Source organism: Onychostruthus taczanowskii, unplaced genomic scaffold (assembly GCF_017590055.1).
Source record: "Onychostruthus taczanowskii isolate IOZ18803 unplaced genomic scaffold, ASM1759005v1 scaffold15, whole genome shotgun sequence".
Lineage (NCBI taxonomy): Eukaryota > Metazoa > Chordata > Aves > Passeriformes > Passeridae > Onychostruthus > Onychostruthus taczanowskii.
The window spans coordinates 15,141,324-15,164,941 of record NW_024498685.1 but is presented as its reverse complement, the minus strand read 5'-3'; the positions used below and the strand labels follow the sequence as shown (position 1 = coordinate 15,164,941).

The 23,618-nt window shown below is 43.5% G+C and overlaps 1 protein-coding gene across 1 annotated transcript in view; it reads right to left on the bottom strand.

The window, feature by feature from the left end:
- Window positions 1-1,034: 1,034 nt before the first annotated feature.
- PRR5 (proline rich 5) overlaps window positions 1,035-23,618 on the bottom strand; it is a 44,118-nt gene continuing 21,534 nt past the window's right edge. The window contains exons 7-8 of the mRNA XM_041398699.1: window positions 4,856-4,994; window positions 1,035-2,140 (exon numbers count right to left, since the gene is read on the bottom strand). Of these exons, the coding sequence (XP_041254633.1) occupies window positions 1,590-2,140; window positions 4,856-4,994 (690 nt within the window). The 3' untranslated portion in view covers window positions 1,035-1,589. The remainder of the gene's footprint in view (window positions 2,141-4,855; window positions 4,995-23,618) is intronic.

The window sequence follows — 23,618 nt, the reverse complement described above, 5'->3', positions numbered from 1 at the left end:
GGTCAAAGGTCACTCGGGGTCAAAGGTTACTCACTGCAGGCTCCCAGCCCCACTGCGCTCCAGGCCGAGGTCGGCGCGGCCGATGGGGCTGGGCCACAGCTTAGCCCCGCCCGCCTCGGCCGCACCCCTTTGTTGTACCACCCGCTGTGGCCGCACCCCTTTGCGACCCTTCCCTCCGTGGCCACGCCCCTTTGATCACACCCCCTCCTTTTTTGGCCTTACCTGCCGTGTCCACGCCCCCTGTGACCCTGCCCCATCCTGGGACACACCCACTCCTTTAGCCACTCCCTCCCTATTAGCCCCACCCCTTCTCACATTGTAACCCCACCCCTAAAGCCATGCCCCTCCCGTGAAGCCCCACCCACCGTGGCCACGCCCACTCCCCATTCAAATCAACACGGAGAAAACCCCGCCCATTTTTTGGGAGGGGTGCAGATTTTTGTCCACCCCCCCGAGCAAGACCACGCCCACCCCGGGCAGGCCACGCCCCCCGGCCACGCCTCCACCTGGTGTACATGCTCCAGAGCATTTAAAATAAAATTTAAAATAAAAACCCTGCCTCTGACAAAATTAAAAACAAAAACTGCATTTTACTCCACATCTTGTCCCACTTTCAGTCTCAAGGCTGTCCTGCCCTGATGAGTTTCACAGAGGAATTGGTACATGTTAAGAGAGGAACTGTACAGTTCACACTTCCCAAAACCATAACTGACAACAGATGCATTATGGTATTTCCATAAGAATATAAATATATAATGAGGATTTCCCTGAGAGGCCAAATTTTCATTTATTTAGGAAACAAGTAAGTTGAAATATGATGGAATCTCTCCATACAACAGATGCTTCAAAAGCTGACAGTACAGATTTTTCACAAGTGCCACATTCCGAGCAAATTAATTTTGGTTTTGAAAGCCAATTTTGAGACAACCCTCCCAAACACAAGGTACTGGCTGAGGAAACAGTGGAACAGAAAATGAGACTCTAGGCATTGTGCGACATCAGAAAGCATATTTCTTTTTATTTGCCTTTCTTCAAGAACTCTAAGTCACCATTAGGCAAAGGAGTGCATACAAGGATGACAAGAAAAAGATTAAAAGAGACTTCTTTATTATTGTATTCTGTGGCATGAAAGCCAAAAGCCGTTTTATTTGTTTGTTTGTTTTTAAAGGATAGGTTTCTATTCTGGCTGAGGTGTTACAGTTTAGAGAACAACCTACCATCTGCAGGAAACCTCTTCAGAAAATTAGAAGTGAGCACAGCTATTTGCTGAGCTGTTTTCCTGAACGAACACTGCCAGCTGCACTAATAGTATTTTACCAGACACTTGTGAGTTTGTGAACCCCTAAGTTTAAAAAGAAATAGGAAATCCATCTGCAGGGTGACAAGGATGGGGAAAAGCAGTTGGAGTTGCTTCCCCCTCAGCAGATTCCCACCTGCTATAAACAAACTGTGTTTGCCCAGTACAGCCTGACTTGGCAAATGTGCCTTAAATCTGCCCAGGCACAGACAGCTTGCCCCATAGTCTGACACACCGTCTTAGTAGCTTTCATATATAATATTAAACCCCATAGTTTGTCTCCTAATATCCTTCACACAATGCTCTGTCTGTTCACATCCATGTTGTATGCTGATGAATTGGAACAGCCTCGGCCAAAATCAATGAAAATGCCTTCAGAATCAGAGTCGATGGACTCCAAAATCTGATCCACTATGTTCTCGGGGCTGGAAGAGGGAACTGGAAGTAAGGAAGTGTCTCTGTCTAGCTCAAAAGACCTGTGTGGGTCACCAATTGTATGGAAGAGTCCTTTCTGCTGCTCAGCTGTGCTGAGTTTGCTGGAGCACTGCACTGACCCAGTGCTGGGCCTCTCCTGGTCTCCTGGCAGTGAGCTTTTCATGGTTGTCACGGAGCTCTTGGAACCGTTGTCCATGATGGTGGTGAGGTTGGAGTAGCCCTGGAGCTCCAAGCAGGAGGTCATTTCTGAGACTGAGTGCCTTCGGATGCCGGTTCCGTTGGCAGCTATGCCCTCCGTTTCATACTCGGCCACTGGCGTCAGCAGCGGATTGTTGTAGCTCTTTGATCGCACCACGGGGTTCTTGGCAAGGATGTCCCCTGACTTGGAACGCCTGAAGAACCGCTTCTCTGCAAACAAAGACACAGAATCATATCTGCAAATTCTCCCATTAAGGTACTAATAATTATGAGTGTTTAAAAGAAATGCAAATTATTCTGATTATTCATAAGCTTTTCTGGAATGAAACTTTTCTAGAAGAAGACATTTTGCTGATTTTGTAGATTCACAGGCTTCAGATTTCCTAGATTTCTGTAGCATATTGAAGACCCCAAATCTATCTTTACAAATAATAACTGAGATTCCCTTATATTCACACAACTTCAGCGGCTGAAAAAAACAGTAAATACAATGAGAGAGGTGATACACAGTTGTAAATACTTCCTTTAACAAGAACAGAAAGTACAATTCTGTTCTTTTTCAGGCTATAAACATTTTTACTCATTTTTAGTAGCTGAAATTTAACTTTTTCACCCATCCTGGGAAAATAAAGTCTCTTCAAATTTGGAGCATGAGGATCAAGACAGGCAGTTTTTCTGCTAATTCTGGAAAAACCTTCAAAGTTCAGAGACCACATGGGGGAGACCACCGAGAGTGACTGAAAATGTTAACTAGAGGTCAGTGCCCACAGAAACCTCTTTTTGGGGGAGCAAATCTGCCTTAAATCCAGCAGTGATTGCCTGAATGCTGTTAACCAAGTGGGGTTTCCACAAAAAAAAAAAAAAAAAAAAAAAAGGCAGCAGATGGCAGCAAGTGAGCACTGAGCTCCCTCTCTGGCAGTAGTTTAGCGCTGGAATGTCCTGGCAGTGCCAATAAAATTACCATCATGGGCAAACGACCACCACTCAAACTCTGTGCAGGTCTCAGTGCTCAGATTCACTCCTGCTATCGGAAGAAAAAGTGGTGTGAATAATAGGTCTCACTTTTGAATTTTTCTTTCTGCTGCTCTCACTATGCCATCCCATGAAGGAGGCACAATTGGAGCAGGGTATCAAATCACCCCCTGGAAGTCACGACAGCCACTGCAAATAAACTGTCTGCTTTAAATCAGGACGCTGGTATATGTTCTCTCAAACATATTCCAATCTCTTAAAATTATGCTATTGTGCAATTATGTGCTTACCTAGACACAAATTCCGATCATATGCTGTACTACTAAAAAAGCCAATTTCTGTATTTAAGACTGTATTTTGCAGCTGTGTCTGCCTCAGCAGTGAAACCATCTGATCCAAGTTCATTTTTGGACTTTTTCATTGTTAGGCATTTGAGCTGGTAATCAGAAAAGGTTCCTGGGGCTATGAACTCTGGAAACAACATGACACATGCTAGCAAAATAGTTGAAGAGAATTAGATGCATTAGTTTAAAAGAAGCAGCCACTTACACACTAAGCTCCCTTGCATCCAGGTTCAGTGATTACAGTGAGACCCACTTCAGGAGTGTTGCTACATCTACAGCGCAGACTGCAGCAAGAAGAAGTGCCCAAAAAAACCTTCTTATCTTCTGCAGCCATGTAATCAGACATTTATTAGCTAACAATTAGTTTCACTGATGCTACATTCTCTTTGGCTGCATTTTTTCTATCTTGACATACAAAAGCTTGTATTTAGAAAATGTCAGTTGGAGGCTCCATTTAAATGCTTGTGGCCTTTTAATGGCAAGCAGTGAATACAAAGTGAATACAATCCTGAACCATTTTCAGGACATAACCAGACTCTATTTAGTCACGTAAAACTCATTTGTTTCTTGAACACTTGCTGCAACACAACCATTTTGCCATTCAGCAAAGGGAAAATCAACTACTTTACTGACCATTTCTGACAAACAGACTGAATTGACTGCAGAGAAAACATGCAATTGAACTTATCTCCCTTCTGTCTGCTCTATTTAATCACACCATCCCGTATTTACAGTAAAATACTCAGATACTACCACGTTTCTTTTTTCATTTACACTGGTAGTATCTTCCTTGTATTTTCAACAGATTGCATTGCTGTGTAGGATATTCCACCTTCATCCTGGCTGTATCTTGCCATCACAAAAGTCACCAAAGGCTTCAGAGCTCCAAGAATCAGAAATTAAGCTGTAGGGAACTCAAGGTGCCACCAGGATAGGCCACATTTCCCCCCTTGCTCCTTATGAATGATGATGTTTGTGACAGGTAAAAAGTGTCTCAGCAGGGAAGATTCAATAATCTCCAGAGGCAATGCATGTGAAATCAAGAGATTTTTCCTTCCATGTAATATGAATTCCCACTGCTATGTAAGACCCACTCTGTATTTCTTATCTCCATTGGGATGGAAAAGAGCTTATTACCTTCTACTCTTCAGAAAGCTTTTACATGCTAGAAGGCTTATGTGTTAGCCTTCTCGAAGACAAATTCCTACTCTCTTCCCTAATCTTAAGAGCCTTGCACGATCTTTGTGTACTAATGAACACTAATGAAAATTAACTACTGAGTACTTCAGAAGTGGCTTCTTGCTTCTTCCTCTCACTGTCCATAAAGCATCCTGTGTCAAAGCTCTCTTGTTAAAAGGTAGAATGGAAATGCTAAACACACTCTAGATTCATTTTACTGATTTTTTATTACTGAGCACTTTTATGATGATCTGTTTTCATCTTTTGCCACTCAAGTTTCACTGTGACTCTGCACCATGCATGGTCTTAAAAAAAGAAGCCTGATGTATTCATGTAAGCACTGGCAGCCACCTCTTGTGCAGGCCCTGCATGGAGCAAGGTTTTGGGAAGTTCTCTGTGCTGTGCCAAATGGAGTCTGTGTTGTTCTTACCCAAGATACAGGCAGAGTGCGTGAAGGGTCCATCACTGGAATACAGACCATACGTGCCCAAGTAAGGAGAAACAACTTTCTGAATCAGGGATTCCAGTTTCAAATAATCTTCAGACACACCTTTCGACTCATGAACCCCCTGAAAAAGAGGAAATACCCAAGATGAGCACTGCCCCCTTCAATCACAAGCTCTCCTGGCTCACCAGGGCAACCAGAGAAGAACAAGCATTTTCACTGAGTGAAAGCAAAGGTGACCTGCCATGTGATCGTGGTTTGCTGGTACAGCTGATTCCTCTTCTGTAAAACCAAGAGATATGAATCAGACCAGAGCTACTTTCAGGACATTTAAATCCAGGAAAGTATATCCTACTTAATGCACAGCACTCAGGGAAGGATAGAGGACATGATCTGTAAAGAGGAATTTACAACATCCCTGGACTTTTTGCTATTGCAATCTTACAGTGACTTCCTGAATGATCACATCTGGTACCACAGGGTGTCACTGCCATCGCGGCAATACCGACAGCATTAAGAAAAAGGTGAAACTGAGACCCTCAGAAATATTTCTTCCAGGATATTTTCAACAACCAATATTTACAGTAAAGAAGTTTGTTCTCTTTCCTCATCCATCCCCTGGCACCTACCATATTCTAGGCAAAAGTCACATTATAGCTAGCATGGTAAGAATCACCCACAGGCAAAATGTTTAGCCCTTAGCTGTTAACTCTGCACTTCTACCCACAAGCACACTTGTTAGGCTGCAGAAGTGACAGAGAAACCTTGCAGAGTTGTATTCTCCCTTCAGCTTACAGCTGCAGTGTGTGCTCCTGTGCGGTCTGAGCAACGCCCCGTACAGTCTTGAGTAGGATACCTCTTGCAATATATGGAGCCAATTCACATTTTCCATGTGCTCAACACAGCATGTTGCAGAATTAAGATCCTAAATGCCATACTCAGCAAGAACTCTGCCAGAATTTAGGAGATTTCATGGTGTGTTCCTGAGCTACTGTAAAAAGAAACGGATTGGCATGAAAGCCTCCAGAGAGCAATAAAGACCAGATGAATAAAGTTGCAACACTTCCTTCAGTGAAAGGATCCTGACATTCAGGATGTGTTCACAGCTCAGTATGACTCACCAACCAGACTCCAGAGTGACTCTCAGTTGTGTTTCTGAATGGCTGACTCCACCCCCTGCCTGCTGCACTGCCTCTGTGCTGCCTCGTCACTTGATAAAAGTTTATGAATGGAAAATGAATAATGGCTAACAGAGAATTCAAATTCAGACAGAATGTGAATTTGGACAGAATTTCAATTCCAGTTCAGCAGTTTTTAAATAACAAACAACAATCTTTGACGATATGCTATGTCCTGAAAAACTCTGGGACAGCCACAAATACAACTTTGAACACAAAGGCATATCTAGTGGATCCAAAACCTTGTAGACATCAAAGGAACAGTAGAATGAGCCCACAGTTATTCCACCAGGCAAAATTAACATTGGAATAGTTCAGATGATTTAATGAAGTTGCACATATTATTTCCAATTCATTACTGGCCTACTGAGTTCTGTTCCAGGGTTTCTAAATCTGCTGGAATTTAGTCAAGCCCTCAGAAAGGCAACATGCCTGCTACCTTACTACGTATTAACAAACGCATCATGAGCACATCAAGCAAAGGCCACGTCTTAGGACGTCTTGCATCAGGCTCCCACACTAAATACCTCTGGAACTGGTCTCCTAAACATGAAATATATGAGTGGCAGAAGCCAGTGATATTTAGCAATGCTCATGCCCAGGCTTTGCTGTACAGCTTTATTTACTTTTCTACAATTTTAGTATTTTTTGTACTTGTGAAAGACAAGTAGCTAAATATCACCTGTGGGTAAAGAACCCTGTCGCATTGCATGGTGGGGAACTGTGAGGAGTTCTTTTAAAAATGGATGGTCTAGAAAGAAATTAAGTGAACCGAGACAACCTTGCATCTGAGAACTGTTTCTCGGTAACCAAAACCAAGAACAACAAAAAAAGAAGTTGCCCTACTAAAGAGGGCTAGAAAAGACAGAGAAGGAGGAAGAAAAATGGAAAAGGTTACCGAGAAGAGAGAGACCGAGAGGGAGAGGGGAGACAGAGAGGGAAAGCGGCATTACCACCAGCAGGATGGGGAGTGGCTGTCGAGGTCCAGGCAGCAGGGTATGAGCTCTGCCTGCTGGGGAGCCTGCACAGCTCCCGGAGAGGCCCCACAGGCACGGCCCCACGGGCACGGCCCCACGGGCACGGCTCCCCGGCCACGGGCGGCCGGACACACTGTGAGTGAGTGAGTGCTGGGACAAGAGCCGCAGAAGCCGGGACACGGTCACGGGGGGGACCGCGGCAGTGGCCGGATCGGGGCAGGCAGGGCTGGACACAGGTGGCTCAGGCAGGGACGCAGGGACGAAGTGGCAGGACAGTGGTCAAGGACACAGGGAGGCAGGACAGACACGAGGGCCAGCAAGTGCCAGCAGGGGCAGGAGAGCCAAAAGGCAGCCTGGAGCCAGGGAAAAAAAGGACAAAAAGAAGGCTAGGGCCAGGACAAAGCAGCAGAGCTCAGCAGGAGCCAAAGCAAAACCACAAGACTCAAAAGGCCCCCAGACTCAAAAAGCCCCAAGAAAACAAATCTGGAAAGGCCCGCAGAGCTTGTGAGGCCACTCCCCAAGTCTGCCTGCTGGCAGGAGGCCACTGGCCCAGTCCAGCCTTCCACTTCGGTCCATGGGTGGCGACCTTTGGGCACCTGATCGGTGAAGCTTCTCTGGGGAGTGCAGTGTCTCCTGCTGTCCCATGTGAGCTCTGAAATGGTTGCCAGGCAAAGTCCCCCCAGAGACAAGGCTTTCTCCCATCTTCTTCTAGGTGTCTCCTGCACGTGGCAGGAAACAGTTGTCTGCCCCACATGCCTCTGACAATCAGTGTTGAGACAAATCAAAACTAAATTGGCTCCTCACAAACCCCAGTAACTCACTAGCGCCACACTGCTCAAAAACTTACTCTTTCCACCAGCAGAACTGTATGAGTAACAGAAGTGTCTTTGCCTAGTGGCACCTTAACACTGTCTGATTTCCTATCAGCCTTCAGGTCTGAAGAGTTCTTTTGGTTTTGAATTATATGTTCTGATGAACTCATCAAAAGCCAGAGCTATATTCTGCATGGACAGCTGCTCTTGCAGGGATACAAAGAGACTTCCAGCAGTTCTGCTGGGCTGGGATAGGCTCCTGTGGTAAGCTGAGAGGATGGAGAGTCGACCCCCAAGCTACAGCCGCTGGGACACCTCTCCATCACGCGGCCAGGGGCCTGTGCAGGGCACAGACTCACCTCATCCCCACCGCTGCTGTCCTGCAGAGCCCACTGGCTCTCTGTTCCTGAATAACACTCTCTTCTCTGAAAAACCCAACTCCCTCACCATCTGCATCAGCTGCTTCTTCAGTCTTGCCCTCAACCTTCATTTCTGTTCTCTCAAAGCACTGTTAATCTCCACCTCTTTTTCATTTCAGCATCTTTCAGTTGCCACCTTTGAAGTGAAAAGGCCTCTGAATTCTACCATTACAGTGTAAAACCACTCAGTATTGACACAGCCTGCTATTAGTTTTAATCCTCAGTTCTGTATTCCAATGGATACTTCTAAAAACAGATTGAAAACTCGTAAAATATGTGGTGTTTGCTGTTGCTATAGGACACGAGTCAACACGATGCAGACACACTGTTGCTCTCAAGGCAGGAGAAAGGGAGGTTTATTTTCTGACTCCAACATTTATAGATTTCCAAAGGTGACAGTGGATTGGAGGATGAAAGTGCCACCTCTCCACGGACACTGGACAAACCAACAGTCTATCAAGTTTCTCCTCCTCCATAAAATAATGCAAAACAATAAGTTGTTTACAGAAAGTGTGTGAGAAAGTTTGATATAAGAATGCAAACATCAGAAGGTTTAGAAATTCTTAAAAAATCAGGGCGACAGTTTGCTGCAGCCAGTGCTGACTTCTGCACTGTGCCTTGGCACAAACATGCCCTATTACCTGTGACATCCTTCCTGCACTGACCGTTGTTCAAAGCTTTTCTGCAGGGGTCTGATGGAGCAACCCCCTTAAACCTTTTACTTGCTGTGGAGCTTCTGTCAGAACAAGAGCATAACAGGGTGCAGATCCCGTCCTAACCCCGCAAACCAGTGGTTTTCCTGCATTCCTTTCTGATGTGATACTCAATGACAAGCATCCTCTGGGCCTCTATGTTACCAAATACAAGTACATCCCAAAGTTTAGCAAGGACAATTTCAGCTTTCCCAATCTAAACTTTCCATATGATGTAATGACATTCTCACTTATTTATGAATCACCCCAGCCTACGTAGCCTAGAGAAGTGTCTGCAGGCTCAGAGCAAGCTTTAGGAGCCTGGAAGAAGCTTGTTTTGATTTAGATGCCAGGCCCAAGAGTGCATTTAAACTCCTGTCTCCCCACCAGTGGTTTCTAACCCATCCCCTGTGCCACATGTCCAATGACCTGTTTGTGTAACACCAAATTCAGTAGAAAAGCACTTCTAGTAGAAGCTTAGGCATGGAGGAAAGTATAATTATTATAAATGTTTCATATATCTGTATGTAAAGACAGATAAATAGATAGTTAAGTATGTATAGACATCTGTACCCCCAACTAGATCAGTATCTATAAGAAGTTCTTTTTAGATCCTTCCCCAAATTTGTAAGTGATTGGTGCTTATAAAGGCAAACAAAATGAGCCTTAGAGTTAAGCCAACTTGGATGGTTATTTGTGTCACAACAGTTTCTGAAGAAATGATGACTGGACTTAAAAGTCACCAATAAAATGATAGTGATAATAAAGTATTTTGCTGTTATTTTGGCATCTTCTGCTTCTCCTTGTACAATTCTTCTGCTCAATGCCTTACTATTTCAGTATTTCACTATGAAGCAATAAAGCAAAAGTCATAAGGCTGGCTGCTTAGCTTACAATAAGCTCTATCACAATTTGGAGTAAAAATAAAACTTGGAGCATTATCAGTAAAACAGAGATTCTACCTGTATCTTTAATGCAATATTTGCTCTGCAGACCTGCAAAAACCTTATTTAAAAGATAACTGTTGCCTTTCACGGACCCAATCTCATTTTAGCAGAAGAGTTTCATGCTTCTCTATGACTGTGAGATGTATCTATCAAATTCCTTTCAAAGGAATGAAATTGACCTGACCTATTTATTTTGCAATTGAGGGCCAAAATAGCTCAATATCAAATATCTGTAAGCACCTTAGCACTTTTGGAAGAGTGGAACTGCTGGATCAAATCCTCATGCTGAACACACTGTTTCAAAACGCAACAAGGGTCACCTCATTATGTCTCTATTTGGAAAGGATTATAGTGTAATATTATGACAAGTGTCTGCCCTACTATGAAGGCATGGGGATACTGGGGATTTGAGTCTTGAATAAGTAACTACTGTTGGAAATGGAAGACATCTATCAAGAACAGAGACATGTATTACTGCATGAGATACAGTACCCAAGTCCAAAACTTCATTAACCTTAATTAAATGGTTTTGAAACCAAATTTTTTCTGTAGTAGTTCAAATGCATTAAAAGTAGTTCAAATGGATTAAAATTAATGCATGACTGGTTTTGATATGTAAACATGCAAGCACTCCCAGAAGGGCCACATCCTTAAAGACTACGGGTTATTTATGTATTTACTTTATGAAGACACTGTCCCATCTGCTGGACCAGCCACGTGTGCATGGGCTCCACTGCTACACTTGAGTGCGGCAGTGGAATAAAACCTTTCTTTTGTTTAGGAACAAAACCCCGTAAGTCAAATCCACAATCATTCCAGTAAGTAGGGATGCACCAAACTGCTCAGGTTTCCATCCCTGTTAATTCTGTAAACTAACCACGAACTCCTACTGAGCTTTTGAAGGGCACAAGGGCTTCTTGTGAAAGCACAAAGGAAAGAATGAACGAGTAAACAGGTATGTTCAGAAGAATAGGTGGGGGATTTGTACCTAAGCACATAAGGCCACAGCCTCCTTTTTCAAAATGTACAATCATAGAATCAGAGAATGTTTTGGGTTGGAAGGGACCTCCAAGCTTATCTCATCCCATCCCCTGCAGGGACCCCTTCCACTAGACCCAGCTGTTCCAAACCCCAACCCCCCAAATTGTCCAACCTGGCCTTGGACAATTCCACAGGTGGGGCAGCCACAGCTTCTTTGGGCAACCTGTGCTAGGGCCTCCATTGCAACAGGGAAGAATTTCTTTTGTATACAGGATTTCTTTAAGCTTTAAAGTCCTAAAGCAGAGGCAACCTCAGGCAGGCATTTAAAGATGTAAGGGGTCCCTCTCAAAGATAACCTTAAAACATGTTCAGTGTTCATTACTTTAACCTTTTATATGCTGTTCTTCAAAGCATTCCAAATATGGAATGCTTTGAAGAAGTTTTTTAATGTACATAAATGATAACAAAAAATACTGCTAAGCCATTATTAACATTGTATCTAGGCACAGGCTACCTGACTTGCAAAGCTGCCAGAAACATGAACTATTTTGATAACATTTGCCACAATTTTTCTTTACATAAATAAATTTTTAGAAATCATCAAATGTCCTTGCTTTCGTTTATCATGGCGACAAAATAAGCACAATCACAAGCCTGTACTTTTGTTTCCTATTACATTAATTTTTTTCAGAAAAAAAGGAAAAAAGAAATTTTTGCACAGTTGTAATTGCAGCAGAGAAGAGTGGAGTGAGAATATGTGAGAGAAACAACTCTGCAGACACCAAGGTCAGTGAAGAAGGAGGGGGAGAAGCTGTTCCAGGCAGAGGAGCTGGGATTCCTCTGTGACCGTGGTGAGGCCCCTCCGTCTGCAGCCTGTGGAGGAGACCCATGCCAGAGCAGGGGGATGCCTGAGAGAAGGCTGTGCCCCCATGGGAGGCCTGTGGAAAGAGGGGCCCGTGCTGGATCAGCCTGTCCCTGAAAGACCGTACCCATGGTAAGGTGAGCCATGCTGCAGCAGTTTGATGGGGAGCGTTGCCCATGGGATGGGCTCACACCACAGCAGTTTGCAGGGATCTGTTGCCTGTGAGATGAACTCACACTGGAGAAGTTCATGGAGAACTGTCTCCCGTGGGAGGGACCCCATGGTGCAGCAGGGGAGCGAGTCCTTTCCCTAAGTAGTGGGAGAAACAGCGGGTGATGAACTGATCATAACCCCCATTCCCTGTCTCCCCACGCAGCTGGGAAGGAGGGGTGTGCTAAGAAGATGTTTTTAAGGTTTTATGTAATTTCTCATTATTCTGCTCTGGTTTTGGTAGCCGTAAATTCAATTAGTATCTCTAATTAGGCTCTCTTGCCTGTGACAGTATTTGATGAGTGATCTCTCCTGGTCCTTACCTCAACCCTATTTTGTATTTTCTCTCCCCGTCCAGCTGTGGAGGCAAGTGATGAGAGGCTTTGGTGGCATCCAACCCACTACAGAGGAGCCTGCTCCTGGATTATGGAGCAGCTTCTGCCCCAGTGCTCTGGGAATTACAGCTGTTCACAAGTACTTGCTAGCACAGCACTATGTAAAACAAAGATGAAATTTTCTTCTTAAGTATTTCTGATAGCCACCAGCACAAGAATGATATATTCACCACCCCATCCAGCTGCCTTGAAATCTTGAAAATTGGTGAATTACACTGATGGAAAAATGATTTGCCCTAAAAATCCTGCAATGCACCAGACCAGAGAACTAAGCACAGAATTCACAACAGCTGGAGACAAAAGAGCTACAGCTAAAGCTATCACATCCTCTGGCCATCATGCACACCCTAAAGGGATGTCTCATATATGGCAAGAGACCAGTAACAAGCCTGGCTGCTGGCTGTTCTTGCTACCCAGCTGCTGTTCATAATTCCACTTACGTAATTCCACTTCAGGGCCCTAGCTGGATCTCCTTCTGGCCATCACTCTCTCATGCCTGATTCCTTCCATTTTAAACCTTTGCTGCATGCCTTTGATATCTGCTGCTTCACAATACCCCACACCCATCCTGAGCTCCTCTTTCAGTCCATGGGCAAGCCCCCTATCATTTGCTGAGCTCCTCTGCCACACAAGCCTCTCTGCATTCACCTTTACCAGAGGCTGCTTCAGTTCTGGCTCAACAGCTGCACACACATTGCCTCAAGTAACTCCTCACTCATCTGTGCATTAATATCATCATAAGCAACTGTTAAACACCCAAACTGCTTTTAATTGACCAGCAGTAACTCAGTGTTTCGCTCAGTACTTATAAAAGGTCACAGGTTCTGTGTTTTTCAGTTCTGACTAATAGTACCCACCACTTGTAACACCTAGAAATGGCTCAGCTGCTTTTCACATCCCTCTTTAGCACAGGCTATTAAGAGACCATTTACCTAATAAATTATGCATTGAAAAGTATCTCTAGTGTCTAAAGGTTCCCTAAAAACTGGATGCAATGGAGGAACTACTTCATGCCCACCTGAAACTGGTGGTTGTGCTAAATCAATGACTGGTCATTGATTAAAGGCTGGAGCACTCACCTTGAACTTTAACACTTCAGCTGATCAGCCTGTGTACATGAGTAAGTATTGGTGCAAAGGATTGTCTTCTGCTTCAACTGACAAACTGCTGGATAGCTTTTAAATGAAAAAAATAAAAAAGAATAAAATAAAACATAAATAAAATCTGTATTCCTCCAGACCCAGGGGAACAAACAAACCAGACCTTCTGGACCCAAGCCCCAGGCACTAAGGGACGCAGAGCATGGCTTGGTGCTTAGGTTACCAACTTCTGAACTCAGGAAAGAAAAGTGGAAAAGGCAAACTTCTGGATTATTTAACAAAGTAATTTCAGCAATGATCACTCCTGGTAACTTAATGGAACAGAAGAGCAAAGTCCTCTGCCCACAGACAAGAAGTGGCTGCGTATGGCTCAGCTCATGGCCAGATAAAACACTCTGGACCTCAGTCTGCTGGAGCATCCTCTGTATGGGGGCAGCAGGGGCACCCTTGGTGGCTGGACTCGCCCTTGTCTGCCAACAAAATGCTGCAACAGTCCTGACCTGGTGCTATGTGAAAGGAAACACTACCAGAAACATTTACAGGGTCAGCTCTGAAAGCAAAGTGAGATCCTGGCCTCATGTATTGCCCTGTCTTAACCACACAGGCAAACAGCTAAGAAGTGTAACTATTTTCTGCTTAAAAGCAGCAGATTTCTTGCAGAAAAGGAAAACTCAATATGACAGAAAGAAACACTCAGGCAATGATGATAATCTGACACATACTGGATAACAATCATTGCCCAAACACTCCCAGAGAAAACCGAAATTTAGTCACAAGGCAGACGCAGAATAATATCCATTGTGAAAATACGTGATTCAGCTAACACTGGTGGTGGAGACTTTTGGTGCAGCACAGTCTGCACATCCTGGTGACCACACAAACAGCAAGATGTGCTGCTGGGCATAGCCAAAGAGAGAGCAGCAGCCTTGCTTGTGAGGCACTTGGAAACCAGTGCCCTTACAGGTCAGGACAACTTCCACTTTGCATCGCAACCTTCTGGACCTTGAGTAACATAGACCAACCCTGCCTCAGGGCAGGCAAGAGAAATCACCACGGGGACAAGCTGGAGACAAATGGGTCGCTAGTCCTTGCCACATGCATCACCAGTGGCACAGCACATGCTCCCAGTTACACTGTGGGTCACATTCTGGATGGAGATCTGCGGTGCTGCATCTTCCTTAGAGAGACAGATGCACATACTTTACAGCCAGTCATCCAATTTGCACCAATCTTCCGGACAAAATCAGAGACTACTCACAGATAAACCTATGGCAGCGAAGTTACGTTATGGTTTACTTAGTTGAGAAGAGGCCTCAGGAGCTGTCGCCAGCTATGCACAGCTTTTGTTTGCTCTGCAGCACTGCTTCATTGTCTAAACCCATCCAGCACATGCTCTGGATGAGACCATAGTGGTTCTTGGAGCAGCAAGTATAGCTCAAGAGCTGAAGTCTTCCTCTAGCACACAGCAGTTCAGGAGCTGCTGCTCTTTCTGCACCACACAGCATTGACCTGGAAGTCTCCTGTTCACATGCCCTACATCTTCAGTGGCCGTGCACAGCACTCTAAGGAAAAACTCAAAGATCTCACTCTTATACCCACTGCAGGAACTCACACACAAGAAGGAGGGCTGTCTCACCTCCAATGCCCACCTTGTTCCCAGGATGTCAAGTCCTGCAGAGCAAATCCTGCAGTATTATACAAATTTCTATAGCAGTATTATACTACATTTATGTAGCACCATCTGGCCTCCATTTACACATGCACACAATGCAAACTGATAAGTAAACTCATGGAAGTAGTAGATGTGATAATGGATTCTTCTCAGCTTTTGCTAACTTGACACTACGGATAATGCAATGCATAGAATCAGCCATGCAGTTTCAGACCTAAAAGTTAACTAAATTCAACATTTTCTTGCTAACAGTGATAGCAGGAGAAATGCACAGGCAAAGAAAGGAAATAGGGCGTGCTCAGTGCAGGCTTTCTTGGAGGATATGCTGGTGCTTCTAGTGAACAGGGATGTAAAAACTTGCTGTGTGGGACTTTGCAGTAGGCCTTAATCATAAACAATCTGTGCGAGAAATTATTTCACAATCAAGATGAAGATTGTCAATAAATGATAGAATAACTAATTTCCAGAAATAAAGAACCAGCTTAGCTATTGAATCCTCTGAACAGAGGAGAGGATGGTACTTTAGCAAAGTACTTTTCTTGTGTGGTTGCAGCTTCCCTATTTAGGAGCTGGGTGCATGCAGTTCTGAATCCTCCAGCTCCGACACCCTCAAAGACAATGTTTCCTCCATTTGCTTCAGTTTGTGCTCACTGACACTGAGCACCACTGAGAAGAGTTTGGTTCCATCTTCTTTACATTCTCTCTTCAAGTATTTGTAACAAGATGCCCCTGAGACATCTCTTCCCCACGCTGAACAGCTCCAGCTCTCAGTCTTTCCTCACAGTCTTTCCTCCTGTCTCTTTACCACCTTCACAGTGCTTTGCTGGACTCTCTCCAGGAGGTCCATGTCTCTCCTGTCCTGAGGAGCCCAGAGCTGCACATAGCACTCCAGGTGTGCTCTGCAGAGCAGAGGGGCAGGATCGCCTCTCTGACCTGCTGACAATGCTTTGTCTAATGCAGCCCAGGATACCACTGGCCATCCTTGCAGCCAGGGCACACTGCTAGCACAAGTTTTACTAGTTCCAACAGGGTCCAGCATCTGGAACACTCTACTTGAGGACTCTACTTGAGAGCTTCAAGTCCCATAAATTACTGAATAAACTCACTGTGAGGGATTACAAGATCAACCAATGAATTTTGAGAGACATCTGGGTAATTAAATGCCCTGCATCCAAGTAACTGGGAGCAAGGCACAAAGACTGAGAATTTAATGTACCCGCTCCTGCTTCTAGCCCACTTGTACATGCTTGCCAGGCTTTGTTTGCCTAGAAAACTTCGGGTACTACTCCTGGGTTTTCCTGATGATGCATGCAACTTTCATCCCAAGCAAACAACTCTGACATTTTTTACCCTTTAGGAAATAGATGCAAAACAGAATCAAAACTGCTTCAAGAAGGGACTAAATTTTGCTTTGATGAAGCCTGTGTTGACTAAGCTGACCTGATCTGCTGAAACCCTTCCCCATAGGGGCTCCTCTCCCACAGTCCAAAGGCAAAACAAGAAAATGTGCCTGGGCTGGGAAGACACAGAAGTCACACCTTTGCAGTCTGGAACAAGCTCATAGAATGTAGTTTGCCCTTGAGAGGGCTCTTTGAGTCGAGTGTGGGAGGCTGAGAATTCACAATGGACTCACTTTTGGTAACCCTCTCAGACTATATTATGTGTGTTTGCAAACAGGTATTACCTCATGGCAGAATGAAGTGGGAAAAGCAGCACTTGTACCTCACACATTCTTTTATGCCACAAGTCAGAAAAATCCCTGTCAAGTTAATATTTTTATACCAGTTTACAACCACGGGAAGCTGTGCCCTGTGCATTACATGTTCATTCCTAGGCATTAGTATCCTTTTTGCACATGCTGGACAGATGCAGCTGCATCATTCATGGCTGTATTGTTATGAGCCCCCAATAGCCTTGCCTCACATTATTTTTTCCCCTTCTCATTTTATCCTAAAGCACTGGCATATTGGTAAAGCCTGGAGCTCTTGCTTTTCTCATAGCAAAAGCAGTCACAGGAGAGAGAGGCAGAGAAGCTTGCCGTTGCCATATTGACAAAAGTCAGCGCTTCAGAACCCTGTTACTGCCTCAGAAAGAAAGATCTTGTCATATTCACTTTAATCTCCAGCAAGTGCCAATGTCAATGTCAGTGTCAGAAGGTGCTCTGTCTCTTCCTTCCTTTCACTGGTAGCAATGAGGCACAGATAAAAGATAAGGAAGACAAAACACCCAGCCATGGTTTGTGTTCAGCTGGTGAGTTTTTCAAATGGCTTGGCTGCACAAGGATAGGCAGCAAACGGATTTTTCTTTCCGGAAAGAACGAAACACTAAAGGCAGGCTAGTCTCTGCCTGACCTACAGATATCCAATGTCCTATGTTTCTTTAAACTGTCATTAAACATTTTATATGGGACTGCAAAAGAAAAAGCAGAAGATAAGGACCAGTAAAAGATATTAAATTATTGAAAATAAGTAAGTTACTTTGAAGCATTAAATACAGTGCTTAGAATTCTGCAGAAGCTGAGCAGCCAGTTCATTAAATAAGACCCAAGGAAAATAATGGTATGCATTTCTTTCTTTTATAGGTTTAGGACTAGAGGTTTCTGACTCCCACCTAAGTGACTCCCCTGGGCATAGGCCAGAGCAGTCTAATAAGCTCCTGTGACTTTCCAAGAACTGAACAAATGAATCCACACAAAGATGAGTGTCTCTGAAGAGCTGTTTATGGAACACATTTGAGCTGGACTTAGTTTATCTGCATTCGCAAATGCTTTAGGACTGTCACATTATACTCACAGGCAAATACACACATGCACAGAAATGCAGAGATCACCTATGTGTTGCCAAAGAATAAGATGCGATGTTCAATGTCCAACAGAATAAATCTTCTCATTTTTAGGCTCCCTCCTGAAGTTGTTGCTGATCTATACACTTTAGGCTCATCTAACATTGCTGGGAAATTGATGACTTATAAGTCTGAGCATTCAGGACTTTTACCCAGCCTTGGGTGTTGTCTCATTTATTTTAAGAAAATGCATGTTATTTTCAGGCACCTACTCAAAGAGAAAAAAGGAAGGCATAGCCCTCTCTCAGTGCATCCAGACTGTTTTGAAGAGCCATCCAAGTAAATCTTTTGAAGAGCCACAAACATTAACTTGACTGCTGTTACCCACTTGCGAGGATTTCTGACATTGCCTTTCAGTGACACTCCCCTTTTAAATCATTACCAAGCATCCTCCAACATGCTTTACCCTTCCAAGGTGACTCAATCTACTCAAAGAATTTTATTATTTTCTGAAATACACTTCAATAGACTAAGCAGACATGTCAGCTGTGCCTTCTGGATTTTTAAAAAGTTTTGCTATTTCTGGTAGCAACACCATTTTCATCACCAGTACTCATCCCTGTGAGCCAGAAAGCAGCAGTTCACCTGTCTATTCTGACACTTTGCAGCTACTCTTGAGGAGGCTGAGCTTCCATCAATCCCAGAACACATAAGTTTAGGAGTCCAGGAGCCTGGAAGCCTGGTCTGGAGGCAGGCCTCCCAGCTTGTCCCAAAAGCTTTGCTGAAAGCAACACATTCCTACATAACAGTTTAATTTCAATTAAAAAGTCTTTGCTAATTCAAAATACCTGGAAAGTAACTGATTGGATCTAGAGCCAATACCCTTTCTCAGCAACCCAACATGTGGAGGAAGCAAAGAAATACAGGCATACAAAATCTGAGTTTACAGGCAGCGCACTCCCCAAACAGAAACAGTCTATGGATTAGGATTAGCCATCAGGAGTAGCTCTGAAGGGCTGGCTTTGCCTCATCTATCACCTACCAAGGACATTGCAATTCCGCACTCTGGCAAAATTCAGCAGTGTTCAGAATTCTTACAACAACCACAGAGAGCTACTTGCAATGGAAACCAACAGATGCCCTGACCTACTTCTTGGCAATATGACTACTTCTGAAACAAAATTTCTTTTCCCCTCAGTGCTGGCTAGTGCTTTAATTTAACCCACATAATATGACATAGCCATGTCCCAGGAAGCAAGTCTTCTCCTTGCTTCTGTTTTAAACATTATCAGCATGGCTATATGTACAACCATATTCTAGAGCTTTTTAGGGAACTACTGCCCAATTCCACCTCTACTACACAAGGGCTTTAGCAGACCTGCATTAACTTCATACTGCCTAGACATCTGTTCTCACATGTTCAGAGGAGAAACAACAGAAACAGTCCACTGCTTGTTCCAAGGTTTTGTTCTCTTCAACTAAACAAGGCTCATGAGTGATACAGGAGGAATGAGGGATGTATTTTTTTCTTGGAGCCCAACAATCAACCTACAATAAGAGGACAAGGAAACCTCTAGGGGACTTCTGATTGACCACCGAGGTCAGTGATATGTTATTATTTTAACAGTCATAAAATGACTCTTATGATATTTTGTCTGTTTCCTTCCATTCCCCATTTGTCCATCGAGATACATTTACTCTCTCATGTATCAGGCTGCACAATCTGCAGTGCAGAGACCATGTTTTCATTGTGTCTATACAGTGCTCAGTGCATGAAGACCCTTGCCTAGCAATGAAGGAGGTTTGGGGATACCTGGTGTCCAGTGACAAAAGCAGCTGACAAATCTTAGCTTACTCAGAATCAAACATGACAAGTACTCCTCATCAGATGCTATGCCTTGTTAAAAATCCCAGCAATACAAATTCATTCCAGGATAACAAACTTGTGTCAATTTAACTACTGCAAATTGCACTTGCTGATAGAGACAATAAATAAACCAGAAAAAGAGAGAATATTGCACAGAAATAAATGTATCTCTACAAAATAGTCTGCAGTGCCAATCTTGAGGGCCAGATTCTCGGTTTTGCATGTGTGAACACAAAGCAACAGAGGGCTCTTCCCTTTGTGTCCTGGCTGCAAGATTTCTTACCTGACTCTGCATGGGGCTAATGCAAACAACACAAACAAACCACCCTTTCACCAGGAAGGAAGAAAACATCCCAATTTATGCACAACCCAGATAAAGTATACGTTTTTGATATGATGATTTATATTTAAATAAGTTCTACAATACATTTATTTATTGGTTTCTGCTTTTTTTGTCTTCTAAACCAGGAACTCAGACAAATGTAAGGATAAGTTAAAGCATATGGAAACCTCACACCCATAACTGCTTTGTCCAACCTATGCTTCAGGTCTAAGAGAGTTAATAAGAAAATCTCACAAAAGCAACCACCACTTGTGAAAACCTGCAGCCATAAAGAACTGACTACAACTGGCATCACAGTGTTACCTCTACAGCTGCAGCTTTCTGACAGCAAAGGCTATTTTGTTTTTAACCACTATGCTGTCCTTAGTTTCATGTGTGGCTGCTGAGATGGAAAAACAGCACTCTCTGCATTTCACTTTCAGATCTTAAAATGTACTTTTCCACTCCTTTAAAATGGAAGGAACTTTGCAGAAATAACAAAATAAGCTGCCCAGGTCACACTGGGCAGCTTATTTTGTCTTCCTCAACAGAGAGAGACAACAGGCAAGGGACTTCAAACGAGGCACAGAGAACCAAAGAGGAAACCACAGGTTTTATTTTTTTTCTTTAGAGCTTGTATTTAGTGAGGCCTCATCCCCCAGCATGAGAGGCCTCCTCCCTCAGCACAAGAGATATTGTGTTGGTTTTTCAAATATGTCAGGTCACCCTAAGAGATTCTGTGAATTCAAATAATCCTAACGGTAACTGAAAGATGCAGATGAACACTCTTTAATTCTTCTCTTTCAGCTTTGTCAGACCTCAGGAGAGATACCTGGAGACAAGATGTTCCAGAGTTTCAGCAGCCAGGGTAATTTCTGACAATATACTTTGGGAAGCAAGTTGGATAGTAGTAGTTTTGCTTCAGAAAGTTCTTTTCTAAACTCTTCCTCTACTTACCCCTCTCCCTCCAGTATCCTCATTTAAAGCAGACTGAGCTCCTGTGCATCATTCAGTGCTGAAAAGCAGTTTTAGTTCTTTTCCTTCCTTCATCCGTAACTCTGCACTTGAATGCCCTGCAACTTAAACAGGAGCATCCTGGAGGCACTTCAGCTTGTGCTGCCTGTGAGCAGCCACAAAGGATTAACATTTCAGTTTGTGCTTTGTAATTGAGCCAGGCTATGCTGGCAACTCAGTTTGAGTGATATAAGACCCTTCTTGCAAGTCGTGATAAAACTACCACTGACTGCCAGAACATGAATATTATTCCTCCCAGAGCTCTCTCTTTCCTGAAAGATTGCTGGTTTGTAATCACACCAGGTTACAGCACGGGTGAGAAGCAGCTCTATTGAACTGAAGAACCCAAGTCTAATAATTAACCTGAGAACTGACCTCTGCTCCTTTAAGTGGAGCAGTTCCATTTCCTCTTTAAAAAATTTTCCTTTCTGTCCAATAAGGAAAGTATCTTCTCCTGACAAAGTAACAAAGCTTTTCCCCTACACCCTGAGAAGGTAAAATGCAATACCAGATGCACCCTGCATTAGTTCCCAAAGCTCTGCCACTTTAATACAGTCTAACAGAGTGGTGCATTTCAACCTCTGACATTACAACTGCTGTCTTAAAGAACATGAGCTATTCCTTAACTACATCACACAGCTGCATGAGGCTGCCAAGGACAGAAGCAGAAAATCTCAGCACTAAGTTCAACACTTGGTCCAGATGCTATCACTGGCATCATCATCTATCCATGGGAGTCTGCTCCAGTCACCAAGTTTTTTATGGAAGAAGTATTCACAGTGGTCACAAATCATGATTAGACAACATCCCCATCAAGACACCATCTCTCAGTCCAGAAAATCAAAGCCCACAAGACCACCATGTGCTCACTGGATAGCTGTATTGCTCTCTTCCAGCCTTATTAACAAATGGAGTTCATCTAAATTGAGAAAATTCCATTAAGTCACTAATGTATAAAATTTGATTTTGTTTAACATGACATTTGAGTTCAGAAAAAAGTCTTTGCTCTGAATTCCAACTACTCATGTGTTAACACTACTAAGAATGTAATTAGCTAATTCCCAGATTTTCTTCTGACCTTTTCCCAGGATTCCCATTAGGTTTTAAACCACAAGATTAGCAGAGCTATTGCCAAGAAAAGATTTTCACCATCCCTACCACACAACCATAGACAAAGTATGCAGAAATAAACACCCAGGGGCAAATTCCCTCTCACTTGGTTATTGATTTCCATGAACAGCTTTGCAAGAAGAATGGATTTGACCCTTTGCCCTAAACAGGCATCCACGGTGTTAACACTTCGGGTTGCTGAAGAAAGCAGATTTGCAAAGAAAAAATCAGGACGGTACTCAGCTGCCGGCTCACCACTGAATCCATTAAAAGCCAGATCCTGCCTGCAGCCAACACAGACTCCCTAAAGTAATCACAAAAAGCTTGCAGACCTGTCAGCAACAATGCCGCTGAAGCCTGATTCAGAACAAACAGTTTGCCTCACACCTCAGAAGGGCTGAGGCCTAAGAACATCCCTGTGAAGAAGGTTTTTGCAATGGTACTGTCTTGTGTGGAGTCTCTGGTGTCTGCTAACGCAGCTGGGCTCATGGCTCAATCCCTGTGAATTCCCTGATGCCTCATTACACATTTAAGGCCATGCTCCAGCTTTTCCCTGAGGCTCCTCTCCTCTCTTCAGACACCAGTTTCCATGAGACTCCCATACTGCTGTCACTGTGTCACAATCAGCCAGCAGTTTCAAGAAGCTTCTGGAAGGTGGCGGCTGTGAGAAGGGAGACAAGACCAAATAGACATTCCTGTATGATAAGGATTTTTTTCCTGAGACAATCAGGCTAAACACACCATAAACACCCCAACAAATGGACACTGACATATCACTGATTTCACTGAGAGGTGAAATCCCATTTCTTGACCCAGGAGACAGAATCTTGCTCCTTTCCTCCATTTTCAAAATTTGCCTCATTAGATTATCTTGCTCTTCAAAACAATTTCGGATACAGAACTAATTCATACTGTGATGAAGAGCAAAGAAACATTTATAAAAAATCAGAAGCCATGAAAATCTCAATTCCCTCACCCTTTAAAATTCCACCCCTGGTTTTCACTTTCCCTGCTGCCTAATTTCTTTTCTCCACATCATACCTCATGCTTTTATTTAATTAAGCAAATAAAAATATCTTGAAATTGTTTTTTGTCTGGATTTTCTCATTTTGTTTCTCCTACTACTACACACACAGAGAGAAAAAAATCTAACACTGAAGTCAAATACCAGTATCTGGTCCTAATGTTTTTATATTGTCAATTTTGATAGAATTTGGTTCCAGTGAGCAAATATGACCGTGATTCAACCATTGCTGTATTTATTGTATATTCACTTTGATGTCTATTCCAGATGTGAACCTTCATATTCTGAACTGCTAATGCAGCAACACACAGCACCTAATGGAAATCATGTCATCACCATACACCTTGCAAAACTTCATGTTTCAAGGCCCAGTTGCAAAACAAGT